Below are 17,558 nucleotides of genomic sequence, written 5' to 3' on the forward strand. Positions count from 1 at the left end.
ACATGACACTTCACCTCATGGTACTGATGTGACCCATTTTGGGAATTGTCTTAATCAACATCCTTGATTCAGGAAGAGTGGATTCATCACAGTAGTTATTCTTACAGTCTCATTTTTAAATGGGGTAGTCACCGAACTGCAATGCCAGGCTTATTTTAGTTAGCATCAGAACTAAAACTTGGTGGAGGCAAAACTTTGATAAGTAGACTTTCTTGTGAGGAAAAAATAATGAAATACTAAAAGAGAATTCCAGTGACTGTTATGAATCAAGTGCAAGCCCCATTTATATTGAAATCAAGGTTCAAATCCCTGCATGTTTTTCTCCTGCCCATGAGGTGACTTTCTTCTGTGGGTGGGACAGATTTTTTATCTATCCATTGTTTTAGTAATGTTCTAGTCTGGTTTCAGTCTGTTTACTCTTGACCTAGCCTGAACTAGCTTTCACATCCAATTTTCAAAAGCAGGACATTGCTTTGCAACATGCTTTGAAGAGGAACTCAGTGAAAAAGAGCAGCCCTTTGAACAATTGTGTAGCTTTAATATCTTGTACACCTGATTCTACTGCTATTTTGTCCTAGCCATGTTTCCAATAGGTTTTCAGTAAAGGTTTCCATTCTTCTGTTATCATCTCTTGCTGTATATCCAGCTACATGAATAGAAGTACAAGTAGTCCTCACAACCTCAATTGGGACCAGTGACCATTGCTAAGCAATGCAGCCATAAAGTAAAACGTAACATGACCACACTGACTTACAATATCAGTTCCAGCTGCAGTCATTAAGTGCAACATCATATGACCATGACATGCAACTTCCTGTCAGCTTCCCCATTCACTTTCCTTGTCAGAAGCTCTTTGTGAAGGACCATAAATGGCAGTCATGAGTATGGGACCTGCAACCACTGTAAAGCACCCAAACTGTGGTCATGTGACATGCGGAGGTTGTGACAGCTGCAACTTTGCGGATCTGTCTTAAATATCCTTTTTCAGTGTCATCTTAACTTCTAATGGTGGTTACTAAGCAAGCACTACCTGTGGAGGAATTCAAATTGGAAAGACAGAGAAGGATACAGATTGGTGAGTTTTCAAAAAGGACATTAGGAGGAGATGTGTAGATCATATCTGAGAAGGAGTCCCTTTGGCATTATGAGAAATACAATAGCTTCTCATGATGAACTAATGCAGGAAATCCTGAGGATAATCCACATTGCTGAAGAGGAATTCCTGATTTTTTCCCCATAATAGAATAATAGAATAGAATAGAATAGAATAGAATAGAATTTCTTTATTAAGTGCTGTCCATAGTGCACACTACACACAAGAACCACAAATAAACACATACAAAACATACAGTAAAACAATTCAGTGCAATAAAGCTCATTGGAAAAATATCACAATACAAATTCCACTAAAGTTTACAATACCCCTTTGCCATCAATTAACAGAATTCTCCAGACCTAGAAATACACAATTTAGTTGAGAACCAAGCATCATCAATACTTAATTTTGAAATGGAAATAGCTATTCTCCAACGTCAGCAACAAAATTAGCAATTGTTGCCCTTTCTGCTTTTTTACAGGGAAAAGTAAAATTAGTCAGGCCAACTAGATTATCTGAGAGATTATTCCTAATCAACCTTGGCAACACTGACTTCTGACTGAAAGTATTTGAGAATATTTAGGTATCCATAAAAACAAAAGAAACCTGGAGAGCACAGTGAAGCTGCAATTAAAATCAACTTAGGGTTGTTCCTGCAGGTCATGTTAATGCACATTCCACAGATCTTTCAGCCAGCAGAAAAGTAAGCTTGTGTAATTTTCACTGCCCTGGATGCCAAAATTTAATCTGCCTCAGTAACAAGAAGAAGGCTCCTTACAACTTTAATGAGGAATATTTTAACGGAGGTGATTGGTGGATTTTCTTGGCTTTGCTTCTCCTACTATTTAGTAGAGGTAATCCTAGACTAACAACCATCATTGAGCCCAAACTTTATGTTGCTAAGTGAGACAGTTGATAATTGAATTTTGCCCCATTTTATGACCTTTCCTTAACACCGTTGTTAAGTGAAACAGTGCAGCTGTTAATAACGTTGCGGTTAAGTGAATCTGGCTTCCCCACTGACTTTGTTTGCCAGAAGGTCACAAAAGGTGATCACGTGATCCTGGGACACTCCAATTGTCATAAATATGAATCAGTTGCCAAGCACCCAAGTTTTAATCACATGACCATGGAGATGCCGCAATAGTCATAAGCATGAAAAACAATCATAAGTCACTTTTTTCAGTGCAATTTTAACTTCAAATGGTCAATAAATGAACTGCTGTAAGTCGAGGACTACCTATATCTCCTATTATCTAGTAGGTAATACAGAAAACTTACCACCACTTTTTTTTAACTAATGTGAGGTAGATATAGACAAGTATGGGGATGGCACCTTCAACAATCTTATCTGAATGACCAGGTCACCAGTATGAAGATCTTGCACCCTATTTCATGTTAACGCTTTAGTTTAGTTGAGACAGATTCATGGCCTGACCTACATGTAGCTCAGCTGAAGGCCATTGAAACAAGAGGAACCATGGATGAAGTGGGAGAGAGCTCTCTTAATGCACTGTTAGCCGCCTCCTTTTTTCAACCTACATCGTTCAGTCCTACCAACCTGTTAGCTGAGCTATTTTTGTAGATGGGTTTACTGGTCTTCCAGAAAACCAGTATAACTGTGTTCATAATTAATCCAAAGACATGTCACAGGCATAGTAGGAAGCTTATGAAGAATTATCAGGGCATTCTCTTTTAACTCATCCCATACTCTTCTCTTATGCTTGTGACTGGTCATTCAGGCTAGAAGGCAAAACCAGCTGAACTGGTACCCCAAAAGAAGAAATTCAAAGATGTTACATTTTATCAGCAACAAATTTAAGGGACAGAATAGAAGCAGGAGTACTCTGAGATGCAAACTATTCCCATCCCTACCCCTAAAGACCCCTCACACCCAAACTAAGAAAAACGGTTCAAAATTACCCTGGAAAATGAGGAATCAAAAAGTGCCTTAGCCATGACCTTCCTTAGCCATGAATGGAACACATTTTTTTATTTTTTTATTTTTTTAATTCCATTTATATCCCGCCCTTCTCCGAAGACTCAGGGCGGCTTACAAGCTTAGCAGTAGCCTTCATTCTATGTATATGCCTGCTTATTAGGGCTTTCATACACCCCCCAAGCCGCATTATTACAAAGTCAGCTTAATTGCCCCCAACAATCTGGGCCCTCATTTTACCTACCTCGGAAGGATGGAAGGCTGAGTCAACCTTGAGCCTGGTGGGATGCGAACCTGCACTAATTGCAGGCAGCTGGTGTTACTTAAGGAGGCATTAGCCCACTGCTCCACCAAGGCTCATGATTTTCCTCTAAGTATTATTTTAATCAGTGACTGAAAAGCTTTTGATTCTGATTCTCTGATGGTCCTTGTGACTTGTGTCCACTGGAAATTGCCATTAGTTTTTCTTTAATCCTTGACTGAGACAGAGGCACAATCAATTGGGCAGGAATAAATCTGGATCCGAGTTGCCACAACATGACAGAATTAATTTGCATTAATCCTGAAACAATTTTTAGACACTCTATTTGTTGTTCTGTCATTAGCAGGCAGCATTATGTTTCCTCAATATCTTCACAACATTTTAAAGTTGAGGTTACCAAAGCAAAGAAGCTTTACTAAAGTAAAGCCTCAAGAGAAATAATAGAGACATTTTTACTTTTGTTTTGTTTGGTTTTTTGGCCACACTAAGTGGCTATGGAGAAGTGTGTTTCCACAGAAGTAATTTTCTTCTGAAAATCAGGGATGTCCTGTCATCCAGAATATACTTGTTCCAAAAATAGATCTTTATTCTTGTCACCTTCTTCACAAAGACAGACTTCTGCCTAAAGGCCTTCAAGAATTCCCAAAGAACTACAACATTTCTGCATTAGCTGAAAGACCTGAGGTTTTAGAACGTGGGTGGCTTTTGAAAGGATTGTACACCTATTTAGTTGTTGTTTCCCAGCCAAGAAAAATGAAAAGCAATCATCCAGGATAGTAAAGAATAAGTGACTGCACATATTTATGTGTTGTGGGACTCAGCTGAACATTCATCCCCCCACAAGCAGGAAAAAAGAACCACCACTGGATGATGTGGAAATTGAAGACTCATGTGGTATTAGAGGAAATTATGTAATTCCTATCTCTCTCTGCTATCTGATTTTTGACACTTAGGAATCTCTACAATTACTGGCCTCAAAGCAGAATAGGAAGTAGGCTGTTTTTCAGGACAGATGGCTTTGTTTTAATTTGTACTCCACTCAGCTGCTATACCTCAGGACAGTTTCTACTACAAGCTGGTTTCTACTGCAAGTAGTTATGCTGGCTGCAGTGTAGAAGTGTTAATCATTGTCTAGTTCAGGAGTCTGCAACCTTGACAACTTTAAGACTTGTGGACTTCAGCTCCCAGAATTCCTCAGCCAGCTGGCAACTGGCTCATATTTATGATGGTTGCAGTGTCCTGGGATCATGTGATCATCTTTTACAACTTTCTGACAAACAAAGTCAATGGGGAAGCCAGATTCACTTAACAGCTGTGGCAGGAAAGATCATAAAATGGGACAAAACTTATCTAACTCACTTAGCAACAGAAATTTTGGGCTCAACTGTAGTTGTATGTTGAGGACCTGTAAGGGGAAAAATGTCATATCTAGCACCTGCAAAAGTAGGAGTCAGAGATCATAAATATCTACAGCAAATATTTTATTTTTATTTTTTAATTTTAATTCCATTTATATCCCGCCCTTCTCCGAAAACTCAGGGTGGCTTACAAGCTTAGCAGTAGCCTTCATTCTATGTATATGCCTGCTTATTAGGGCTTTCACACACACCCCAAGCGGCATTATTACAAAGTCAGCTTAATTGCCCCCAACAATCTGGGTCCTCATTTTACCTACCTCGGAAGGATGGAAGGAATATGTTTGGAGAAAGCAAGTAACTTTTGCACAGATTGAGAAAAACCCAAACTAACAAACAAGCAAACCCTCACTTCAGGGTTGAATTAAGTTGAAAAGGAAAGATTTATGCCTTCCTTCCCAGTGGTAATACTTTCCTTAATTTTCTTATTGTTTACTGTGCTTCTAGAACACCTTGGAAGAAAAGGAAGCAGTTTTAAAAAGTGCATACAATGTTCAAAGTGAAACTGTGAGATTTAGTGGAATAAGACCGGAGATATGGAGAGAAAGCTCCACAAATCTCAAGCTAAAGTTTGAATGTTTAATGCGTTCTACTCTATTTTTCCCTCCAGACAGATCCCAATGCTGTAGAACAGTAATGACCCTGTCTTACTATGGATGGCTTAACCACGAATTATCTTTAAAAAGAAAATGACACAACTACAGGGACCTTTGTGTCCCTTAAAAGCCTCAAATGCACACCCAGAAACTTCTAAATGTTGTTGCTAAGCGATACATTTTTAAAAATGAGAATTCCAAGAAATCAAGTTAAATATTTACTAAAAGGTAATCACTTTAGCTATAAGTGTTGTGCAGTGCTTTGGATTTGGGTTTGAAAAGGGCTTCAAAGCATGTAGGACATGAATGTAGCATCTGGCTGCAACTTTTTAAAGTAGTGGTGTCTGCTCTTGGGATCATTTGGGAACAGCATAGGCCAGCTGTGCAATTCTGGGAAAAGAATGCAGACAAGATGTTAGACTCACACTTCTGGGTGCCTTGAAGAAACCATCTTTCCCAAATGGTTTCTGAAGCACAGCTCCATTAATTATATGTAATTTTAATTATAGGAGTGCTAAGTTGATGAACCAGATCTCTTCACTGGCTTTCAAAAATATACATTTTAAACCAAGTTTGACTTCAATATCCACGGTTTAACCCTGGCTTTTATTTTATTATCATCAGCCACTGGGAATTGTTAGCTTTTAGCAGTGTACAAGTGAAATGAATATGACTATGAATGCTATGTGAGAGGACCTTTGAACATGCCTTGGATGCTTCAGAGTTCAGACTGTCGGTGGATAGGTCCCAGTTACAGGTAGTCCTTGACTTATGACCACAATTTGGACAAGAATTTCTGCTAAACAAGGCGATTGTTAATTGTATCCTAATTTACAACCCTTTTTGCCATGGTTGTTAACCAAATCACTGCAGTTAAGTGAATCATGTGGTCATTAGGTGAATCCAGCTTCTCCCACCGACTTTATTGGGAGCTGGGTGGGAAGGTCACAAATGGCAGTCACAAGACCTTGGAGTGCTACAACCATTATAAATACATGCTAGGTTCAAATTTTGATCATGTGATTATGGGGATGCTGTGATGGTCATAATACAAGGACCAGTTGTATGTCCTTTTGTAATATTGCTAAATGAATTCGAGGCTGAATTTGGAAGACTACCTGTACTGCAGAATAATGCCTATTTTATGGATCCTACAACTGTTGTCATTAGGCTTTTGGGCCCAATGCAATATGCTTATGAGGTAAAAGAATAACCACAGTGATCACCATGTTCATAAGGATTCTACCTATTCTGTCATAGGCAGAGACAAATGAAATAGACAGATCCCACCTCTCCAAGAAGCAAAGGGGATACAAACTAAAAGTCAGACCTTCTCAGGTTGACTTTGCCCACAAAGGTATGGTTTTTTATATGTTCATTCCACCTTTTTATGAATAACTCAAGACAGCAAGCATAGCCAATATTCCTATTTTTCATACAACTTTAACCCTTTGCTCCTGGCCTTCAGAAAATTGTTTTCTTTTTAGCCAAGCTTTTGACAGCTTTAGCATCTACTGAGGATGGAAGATGGTTGTCTGATTTTATGGTCATTTAATTTCTTTTGTTGCTAATTGTGTCTGAGTAGATTGCTTTTTGTGATTCTTCTATGCAGTATAATTCCCAATGAACTTTCATGGATCCAGCAGCACTTTTAATTATGATTATGATCTATGTATTATATCTGCTCATTTATTCCTTCATAAAAATATTATTTGCTTGCTTTTCTATAACATATTAAAAGCTTGAATAAAGCTTGGTGCAATTCCATGCTTTTCACTGTTCCATTTTAGAGTTCGAAAATCACTTTCAATTATGTTACAAAATTAAAATACACTGTTTATACTTCTGATGGTCTCTTCTTGGAGGTACTTCTTTCTCTCCAACTTCAGTTGAAGGAAGAAGGGGCAATTTCAAAGTTGCTGAAAATTGAGGGATTTGGTCTCCTGAAACCAGCCTGCAGCACATCATTCAAAGACCAAAAGTAAACCTATAAAAATTGCATATTCCTATTTCAAAATCTTACAGAATCCCAGACTCTCAAGGATGAAGGTATATCTCTGGAAAATCTTTGAAAATGTAAGTGAATTGCAGGGAAAAACCCTTTGGCATTATTTGGAAGTTAGGAGAACATTATCTGTTGGAGAACCTTCAAGCCAACTTTGTTAAAGGTGAGCCGTTGAGACTGGGGAGCCAGAAGAGTGGCTGCAGACTTTAAAACAGTTTCAAGAGCTGAACCAGTCTTGATTCCTCAGATTTTGTAGGAATAATAATAAAATATTTTAAAAATGTCCCTTAAGTCTGGAGTCATTCGGGTTTTTCCCCACATAGAATTGGAGGTATCAGGGCAACGTTTCGACGAAATCTCATCCATCATCCTCAGGCTGGTGACTTCAGAAGAACGTTCTTCTCCCAGAAGAATGAAGCTGAAGTCACCAGCCTGAGGATGACGGATGAGATTTTGTCGAAACGTTGCCCTGATACCTCCAATTCTACATGGGAAAAAACCCGAATGACCAAAGATCTACACACACACACACTCATTCTGGCATAAACTGTATAACTAGAAATAGGCAATTAATTATTCTCAGCTAAAAATTAAGAGCAGCCTCTTAATATTCTATGGTTTCCTCAGTGACTTGGACAGTCATATACACAAGTTGGAAGAACTATCTACATTTGAAGCCAGGAGAGAATAAGTCAGTTAGAAAGAAAATAAGGGTCTTGGATTTTCAATGTGTACTATCCCATACAAGAGCAGTGAACTGAATGTCATTTATGATATCAATATATATTGTACGTCTTCAACCAGGATGGGCAACTTACAGCCCTTTGAATGAATGTAACTTTGGAAAGACTGAATCGCCAAATTTCAGTTTTCTCCCATTGTGGATGAATGCTGGAGTTGAAACTAAGCCAATGCAAATTAAACAATAAAAACTAAAATCCCCAGTTCCCCCAAATAGGGGAAAAAGAAAAAAAGAGAATTTCCCTCCCTTGCATTTTTATTATTTCTTTATACTGCTCAATAAGACATGCTCCCAACTACTTTGCATCATTAACCCAGCCCTCTTTCCAAAGGAAGTGTGTACTCTAGCAAAAACAAATAGTACTCACTCATGTTGTGATATCCCAGTAGAACTTTAGTGTGTAATATAATTTCATCTATTTCTGTTTCAAGAAAATATCTAGAGTATAAGCATCTATTAAAAGTGTATGTACTTTCAATTTCATGCGTAGAAATATTAAATAAACATTAGCAATAACAAAAAGGTTTCCCATATCAAGTTACTATGACATACTAAGCATATTTCCTATCTTTTTATCCAAAGGGGCTCCTAAAGGTGGTCAGTTTAAAATAATATAAATAAAAATTAATTAAAACGTAACTAAAAACAAAGTTAAATAATACATAAAAATAAAAGATACTTAAAACATTTTTAGGGCTCAAGGGATGGAGGACAAGGAATGAGTCTCTCTCTAAGTAAGCTTAACATGAAAAAGAAATGGAAAATGATGTTTATGGTAGAAACCCACTTTTCAGCAGTAATGGCATTTTTTTTTATAAAAGTTTTCAGCAGAATTTGTCATTTTAATTTGGAGAGATCCCTGTGGCGAAACATATGTAGCAGAACAAATTATATGAGAGGCTGCCCTACTTTAGAGATTTTGCAAAGTCAATTGGCTTATCTGGATGTCCATGTACCTTCATTCAGAAAACAAGCAGTCATTGTTTCAGAAACGGATTTAATGACAGTAATTATGGCAATGTCTTGGGATAGCTTATTAATATGGATTTCTCATATTGTTTCCTGCTGGTTTTATATGCCAGGTGGTTGGCACTAGAGATGATCTGAGTTGGGGGTGGAAATAAATCATTCTCCAACGCTGCTTCTGTTGCTCTTACCACCCTCACAGAGTCCTAATCTACAAGAAAGCTTTTGTTATTCCTTCACCAGATAATACTGTACATTTGCCTGAATTTTAAAAATTATACTGATGGTCATCTAAATTAGATGACGTGTTTCTGTTCTTCTTTGGGGAGAAGTCCCATTCATCAAATCATAGCCAATTGGTGTCCAACCATTCATATTTGTTCTATGTTAATCAGAATAATTGCATTCCAATTATGCAAGTGAAAATGTGTTATGTACTCTCTCTTCTTTGGCTTTATAATATCTTCAGAAAAGAGACACTTTGACTTAGGGAAATAGGTTTCTATGGAAATCTCTCCCAATGAAGCTACAAGTGCTGTGCACCAACAACCAATTTTCTTTCCCATTGTATGTTTGAAAAGTCAAAAGCTTAAAAGGCAGCTTGGTACATATCACAGATTTGAAACAGCCTCACTAGCTTGTTAAAACTCCCATTGGCAAATCATAAATGCATTTGCGTTGATCTTTATTTGATTTGCACAGGTGGGAACTAGGACATTTCACTCAAGTTAACTATAGAAGTAGTCTTCATTTGGGATTCATTTAGTAACCATACATAGTCACAGGCCATGATGAAAAAGTAACTTTATGACCAATCTTCCCATGTACAACCACCTCAGGTCTGTAAACCAAAGAAAAACTGAAGTAAGATCATAAGTCATGATTTCACTTACCGTAGCAACCGCCTCGCTTAATAATCCAATTGCCAGACCCAACTGTGGTTGCTAAACAAGGACTACCTCAATACAGAAAGCTTGTTTAGAAAGCCTTTAGAAGACAGATTCTTCTATCTGTTAATATTTATTCAAAAAATGAATAGTTGTGGATCCTGGATCACAGTACTATCCAACATTTTATCTGGGTTGTATGACAAAATGACTTGAAATTATTTGCTGTTTTAAGGTAACCTTTTATACATATGAATGCTACGCATTCAATAACTGGCCTAATTGAAAGTCTAGCTGAGAACATTCTATCTTTTAATTTAATCACATATAGTTAAAATGAAAAATTCATGATATTTCTATATATATGGCACTGCTTAATCACAATGAAACATCTGAGTTTAATAACACTGCATGTTTTGTTTGTTATAAAACACCCACATTCATATTCCACTGTTATCAACAATGGTTTGTATTTCTCTGCTCTTTTGAGAATGAGAATATAGCACTGCAGAGGCAAGATAACAAGCTGCAGGATTAGGTCCCCACAGCCAGAAAGTTTCCAAACAACAGCACTGCATCAGCTTTCTTTCTTTCTTTCTTTCTTTCTTTCTTTCTTTCTTTCTTTCTTTCTTTCTTTCTTTCTTTTTCTTTTTCTTTCCTTCCTTCCTTCCTTCCTTCCTTCCTTCCTTCCTTCCTTCCTTCCTTCCTTCCTTCCTTCCTTCTTATAAAAAGATCCAATGAAACAGCTTGTTTTCTCCATTGGAGAAATGGTGGGAGGCAAGAAGGCAGATATTGTTTCCACAAGATCAAGCTAATTGTTCATTTTTCAAGGAGGAAAAATAATCAGGGAGGGAGAAGATATTTCTTCCTTTCCTTCCTTTTATGAAAGGAAGCAAATGGAATCTAGACTTCTCCTGTTTATCATGAGACAGGCTGCAATTATTATTTTTCTCCCTTTGTTTTTAAATAATGGGAAGTGAGGGGGAGACAGCAGGATATCATTCAAAAAAACTTCTCATAATGATTGCCTCCAACACAGTATCATCACTAAACGGTGTTCATAACATCCCTCATTTTTACCAGATGAAGGGCAGCAAGAAGTATGGTTTCCTATGTGTGCAACTCTCTACGGGCTTTTGGATAGGCCAGAGGTAAGCAACCTCGGCTCTTTTATGACTCATGGACTTCAACTCCCAGAATTCCTGAGTCAGCATAGCTGACATAGACCTATAATCCCATCCAGCAAGGCAATTCTTAATGATTTCTCATATATTTCTCAAATATGTCTGTATTGTCTTTGGCTTCAAAAAAATTTTTTTTCAAAAAAAAAAAAAAAAGCAATTCACAACAGAACACTTGCTGATTTAAACTTTTGTTTGCATCCTGTGAGGCAAACTGTGAGGCAAGAGGTCCTTCCAAAGAACATAATTTTATCAGCAGTAATTTTGTATATTTGTGCTTTAAAAAAGAACTACCTAATCAATAGCTAAACACATATTAAAACCCACTGGAACAAAATGTCTTAAAGGACTTTCTTTTGGGGACAGCCAACTTATGAAAAACATAAAAATGTAACTTGATTGCCTCCAGGTCATCATTTTTATTCGGTCTTTATTTTTCCCCTTAATGCAAGATGAGACACAAAATCTCTCATAGACATTAAAAAATGGACACAAGCAGAGAAATGTTTTTCCAATATGCTTTCCACAATAGCAGAGCATCAATTCTGTGTTAGACACAGTCCTTCAGTTATGGTGAAATTTCTGACAGTAAACCAAATGAATGTATGTGACCCTCTTTGATTATAAGGACTAAAGGTAGTCCTCGACTTATGACAATTGAGCTCAGAGTTTATGTTGCTAAGTGAGATATTTGTTAAGTGAGTTTTGTCCCTTTTATGAATTTTCTTGCTACATTTGTCAAATGAATCACTGTACTTGTTAAATTAGTACTACGGCTGTTAAGTGAATCTGGCTTCCTCACTGACTTCATTTGTCAGAAGGTAGCAAAAGACAATCACATGACCCTAGGCCAGGGATTTTCAACCTTTTTACCCACTGTACCACTTTTAGGATATGGCAACATCCGAGTACCACCAGACGCCTAGCAAGGTGTTAAAAACTTGATGACCAAAAAAAAGGAAAAAAAGTGATGAAGTATAGGTAGTCCTCGACTTACAACAGTTTGCTTAGTGACTGTTCGAAGTTACAATGGCACTGAAAAAAGTGTCCCACAAGCCACAGCCGAGCAAGACACCTGCCTCCCTGCCCGGCGGAGCTCTTTCTCCTGTCCGAGGTTTTCATTGTTGTGAGCATTTCTGTTGAGGATTGGCAGCGGGGGTGGAGTGAGGGGGGGTTGTTTGGTTTTTATTCCCCATCTGCTGGGTGGTTGCAGCAGGTTTTGGTCACTTCACATGATCCTGGAACACTGTGACCATCATAAATATGAATCAGTCAGAATGTAAATCACAAGATCCTGGGGATACTGTAACATTCCAGCTGATCGGCGCTTCTTCTGGGCTCAGAAGCGCCAGGATCAGTGCCGAGCTCCAGCTGGAGCCTGGCGCTGATCTTGGCACTTCCGCTGAGCCCTGACAGCCCTGCAGCTCCAGCCATCTCTTGTTCAGGCTTGTGCAGTGCTGCCACCAGTTCAGCTCATTCCCCTCCCCCGCTACCACTTTTCTAGGATGGTTGCGTACCACCTGCCAGGTGCCAATGTACCACAGGTGGTATCCGTACCACTGTTTGAAAAGCCCTGCCCTAGGACACTGCAACCGTCATAAACATGAACTTGTTGTCAAGCATCTGAATGCAAATCACGTGAACACAAGGGTGCTGCAATGGTCACAAGTGTGAAAAATGGTCATAAGTCACTTTTTTCAGTGCTGTTGTAATTTTGAACCGTCACTAAATGAACTGTTGTAAGTCAAAGACTACTATCTGTATGCTGTGGTGAATGTTACCTTCTTAGTGCAAATGGACTGGATTTTAGATAATGTTGGATTAGATGACCTCCTGTGCTTTTGTGTGCTTGCAGTTTTATGATGCACCTAATCATATTGATGCTGGATTAATTATTCCAAAGACAAAGAGAAATCATGGCATCAGTACATGGCCTGGCCTGGCAAAAGCTTTTTATTTTATATATTGGAATAGACAGACAGATTTGCCTAATAATCTATGGGAGGGACCCTTTACATATTTTCTCCTATCAGTGGCACATTTTTGCATGGAAGCCAAGAGCCTGACCCTCCCAATATTCTGTATTTAGTATGACAGCAAAAGAATGTTAGTACCACAGCAGGTGGAGAAGGCAACGTAGAAGGATTAAAGGGATGCATCTTGACACTTTAGATACTGAAGCTTATATCAGAGCTGGGGAGAAGAGAAACCAGTATTTTGAAAGGGCCCATATCTCCTAGTGAAATGAGGTTTTGGGGGGTCAAAGCAGTATCATAACTCCAAGGTTCCTCCCCCTTCTTCTTAAGAATTGTTCAAGCCATCAGAAAGCCTGAAAAAGAACCTTTTTGACCTTTTGAGCCCCCAATTACGGTTATAACGTGGGTAACATGACCAGACTTAATTTTATAACTTTTTGGTGGCAGTTGTTAAGCGAGCACAGCACTTGCAAAGTAAATGTGGCTACCGATAAGTGAACCCATTTTTTGCTATGGAGCATTTTTTTGCCCATAGCACATATGCTATATTGCAAGTAAATACCAGTTTCTAGCAAAAATGCCATAAATTGTGGTCATGTGACCAGAGGGCACTGCCAATGGCTGAGCGTCCAAAATTTGATGGCAGGCAGTGGGGGTGGGTGGGGGAGGAAGCAGATGTTGGATCATCAAAACAGGAGTCTTAAATAACTTTTTCAGGATCCAGCATAACTTCAGTAAGCACTATGTAACTGGCCTTAAGTCAAGAACTACCTGCAATTCCAATTCTCTTCTGGAGCAATTTGTTCTTTAGGAATTGGGGAAGGCAAATGGCAGTTCCCTTGCTGTAGCTGCATAACACTCCTCTGTAAGCCTCTACTGCTAGGCCTATTCTGTGCTCAAAGTTCAGGAAGTCCGCATAAATTAGGAAAACTTGGTGGAGGGGAAGCAAGGCAGCTTGGCTTGGATCTCTTCAAACTTGGAGCTGACACAGCTGCTTCAAGGGTAGAGAAAAGCTATGCCTGAGGGGTGATATCAGCTGATATACCCTGTCAAGCAGAGCTGCAAGCATTGAAATTCAGGTGTTAAGGGGGATGCTGCTGCCTTCTTACATTAAAACAGAGGTGTCAAACTGCTGGCCCATGGGCCAGGTGCCTCATAGCAAAACAAGCCCACCCCATTGCCGGCAATGGCAAAAAATGTCACGCTACGTCGTGACACTTCATGTGATGTTGCCAGTTTAACACCCCTGCATTAAAAGGAAGCCTGTGTATTTCCTTTTTTCTCAATCAATCCAAACTCCTACGGAATTTATTTTGCACATAATACAATGTTTTGATAGCTACACTGACAATTATTGAAAATGTGCAATCCAATTTATTTTGGATTCCAATAAATGTGCAATCCAATTTATTTTGGATTCCAATCAGCTATAATGAAACACTGCAAAATAAGAGGAAACCCAATAGAGGTCACTGGATCATTGGTCTCTCCTAAGCACTGGTGATTCTGTAGCTCTGCTACCATGGAAGTCCCACGTAACAAAGTAAACTTCTTTCCCCCCAAACAAGTAAAATCTCTGTTTTCAGCAGAAGTGAACCAACTGCTTTCTCTCATGGGCTACATTCATTTAGAAAGATGGAGCTTAAGTGAGCAGTGGATGTCTTCAACACCAAAGTGAGGCCATTGGTACATCTTGTCTCAGACACCTCTTAAATCCTCCATTTCCCGTTTCTTTTTTTCCATATCTGTATCCTTTCCTCCCCCTTTTTTTTACATCCATGAGTTCTAGAAATGGGACAGGTTGGTGCCATTGCTTATATGCAAATAGATTTAGGAATTAATCCAAGGGTGCTTGTGTACCCATAGGATCGCAGAGTGGCAATTATTTGCACTTTACTTTAATAAGTCGAAGTGGTGCGCTTGCAAATATTTATCAGAGGAGGAAAGGCAGCAAAATATCTTACATCCTTTCCCTTGAAACTCCACGTAACAATCTGAAAACAAGCTTACGCATTTCCACTGAAGCAGGATAGGGCCTCTATGCCATCATTTGGCAATCTGATAAATTTTGGATGAAGTCTAAACTTAATAAACGACATTTAGTTTATGTTAATATGTCTGCTCTCATAGACCTTCACCGTCTGTGCCCTGAACACGTGACAGGAACGAGAGATACCGACGCTCTGCACTGCGATGGACTTACTCTTCCCCTGTATTTTGTTTTTTTCTGTTGGTTTTAAAGTGGGAGGCGGGGCCTAATTTTGGTGTAAGGTAGTTCTGTATAAGCCAGATTGCCTGATATTACGGGTAAAAATACTAACGGTATTGAACGTTATGAAAGTAGCTCCCGACAAGTCCCCATCCTTCTCTAACTTGCAATATGATCTCGGCCTAACTTCTCAGTTCTCAGGGTCGGGTTGAGGATCAAGTGTTGGACTGGTATTTCACCCGCCCATGAATCTCCCAGGGCTAACTCGGTTCCTGCTTTAACTTTTCACCAAAGCACATAACATTCTGCAAACAGGAAACACGCCCACCCACTTTCCCCTTCAATCTGCTGTCATTCAGCGACGGTACACCAGTTCTGAGGAAGGTTTAGAAAACAAAAATGCATTGTGGCTAAATATAGACCGACAGTTTGGGGCTTGGCTCTCATGTTACCGAGAGACAGTTCCCTGTCTGTATTTGAGCCAGGTGGTAACACCTCAAAGAGGGCACAGAGAAAGAAGCAAAATGCAGTTAAACAACTGCATTTTCTCTAGCTTTGGTGAAAAAGGAAATCAACCTCCTTAATCGCTCTTCTCAGCTCCCTTTTCAATTACACTTTCAGCTACACCGTTGGGGGAAAAAAAAGCTTGATCTTTGTAAACGAGCGTTGTAGTTAGATTCCTGCCTTGTCCCAGGCACACGTGCACAAATTTCGTGTTGTTTTTTTCACACCCACCAACATTCGCAAATGCAGGCAAGAGAGGAATAAAGTTTACAGAACTTACTTTAGAAAGTTTTTGGAGAGAGAAAGAGAGCAAGGCAGCGATTTCCCCCCTCCCTCCTCCTTTTTTAAACACACAAAGCGTTAAGAGTTGTACGTTTGTCATTTTGCACAAGGAGGGGGGTTTGAGTACTCACGCGGAGCAGATGCTGTTGTACTGTTATGGAAATTCATCCTGTAAGCATTCAGAAATGCTCCCCCCCCTTTTTTTTTTTTTGCACTGACTGTGCTTTCCTATCCACGTCCAAAGATGAATGAAGCAAAGCTGCAGCAAAGACTGGGGAAGCAAACAGGAGAAAGCCCTGCTTGTTCAGATGCTTCCAGCATGGTTCTTGACCATTTACCACTGGAAAGGAAACAGCACATTCAGCTCGCTTGAAAAGGGGAGGGGCCTTGCTTTTTAGATAAGCCCCAACTTCTTTTTTTTTTTACATGCAGTCTTCCTCTTCTGTCAATATCTACTGTGGGACGTTTCCACCGTTAGCAAGGGATACGAAGAAGTTTCCTTGTTCTTTTGCCTCTGCCTCAACAAGTTCTGCAGGGTTTGTAGTCTTTCTAAAACTTTTTAAAAAATTACGAGAGAAGGAGTAGAAAAACCTTAAAAAACGAAGCACAAAATGAGAAGTCCCTTATTTTAATTTCTAGCTTGTAAAATCTTGAGATGAGCTTGAATTCATTTAAAATTTTATTTACTCTCCGTAATAAAGCAATAATAATGCACAGAATACTTCCCCCTACAAGATTGTTTTCAAGATTTTAGATAATCCTCACGTTTCAACCCATAGTATTAGGTATATACGCTGCCTTGAGTTACTTGCAGTAAGGTGGGTTAAAAATCTAATAAATTGTGTAGATAATTATCATGAACAATGACCATAAAGAAGATCAAGTCCCTCTGAAGATAGTTCTTGTAAGGTTTAAAAATGTTTGTTATCGTGAGTAAATTTTTGTGTTCATGTTTTTAGCAACTTATTTTGAATACATTGCTTTGCCCTGATACTGGAAACACTATCAGAGATCCTTTTGTTTTCTTCTGTTTGTTCTTGGTTCTCTATCAGTAATTCTGGTAGTTGATAATGTTGGGTCATGTCCTTCTCTTTCTCTAGCATTTAGGAAGACATAATTTCCTGGCAGGAATATTATTGTAATTCATTTATCCATTCCATTTTTAATGCATCCTTTCTTTTCACAGTCCATGATTTCAAAAAAGTATACACAAATCTTCTCATCCATTTTATTTTTATAAATGCCTTGAGAGATTAGATAGGTCAGAGGCTGCAGTACAAACACCTCCTAAAATGATAAAAGAATGTGGGCAATCCCCACATTTCTCTGGAGTTAGGATTGGGCAAGAAATAAATACATAATTTACTTTTAATAATTATACTTTAATCTCAGGAAGTCTCAGCCTTTACAGATCAAGTGAGGAGCAAAGCCCACAGAGAATTTTCATAGTCACTTTACCTATGCAAACCAAAATAGGTTTTAAAACTAACTGCAAACA

The 17,558-nt window shown here is 38.8% G+C and overlaps 1 protein-coding gene across 1 annotated transcript in view; it reads right to left on the reverse strand.

Moving 5' to 3' along the window:
- Positions 1 to 16,416, reverse strand: part of GYPC (glycophorin C (Gerbich blood group)) — a 68,551-nt gene extending 52,135 nt beyond the window's left edge. The window contains exon 1 of the mRNA XM_083349900.1: positions 16,192 to 16,416. Coding sequence (XP_083206026.1) covers positions 16,192 to 16,228 — 37 coding nt within the window. The 5' untranslated portion in view covers positions 16,229 to 16,416. The remainder of the gene's footprint in view (positions 1 to 16,191) is intronic.
- Between the last annotated feature and the right edge of the window lie 1,142 nt (positions 16,417 to 17,558).

The sequence above is a fragment of the Vipera ursinii genome (genome assembly GCF_947247035.1).
Source record: "Vipera ursinii genome assembly, chromosome: 1".
In the NCBI taxonomy this organism is placed as follows: domain Eukaryota; kingdom Metazoa; phylum Chordata; class Lepidosauria; order Squamata; family Viperidae; genus Vipera; species Vipera ursinii.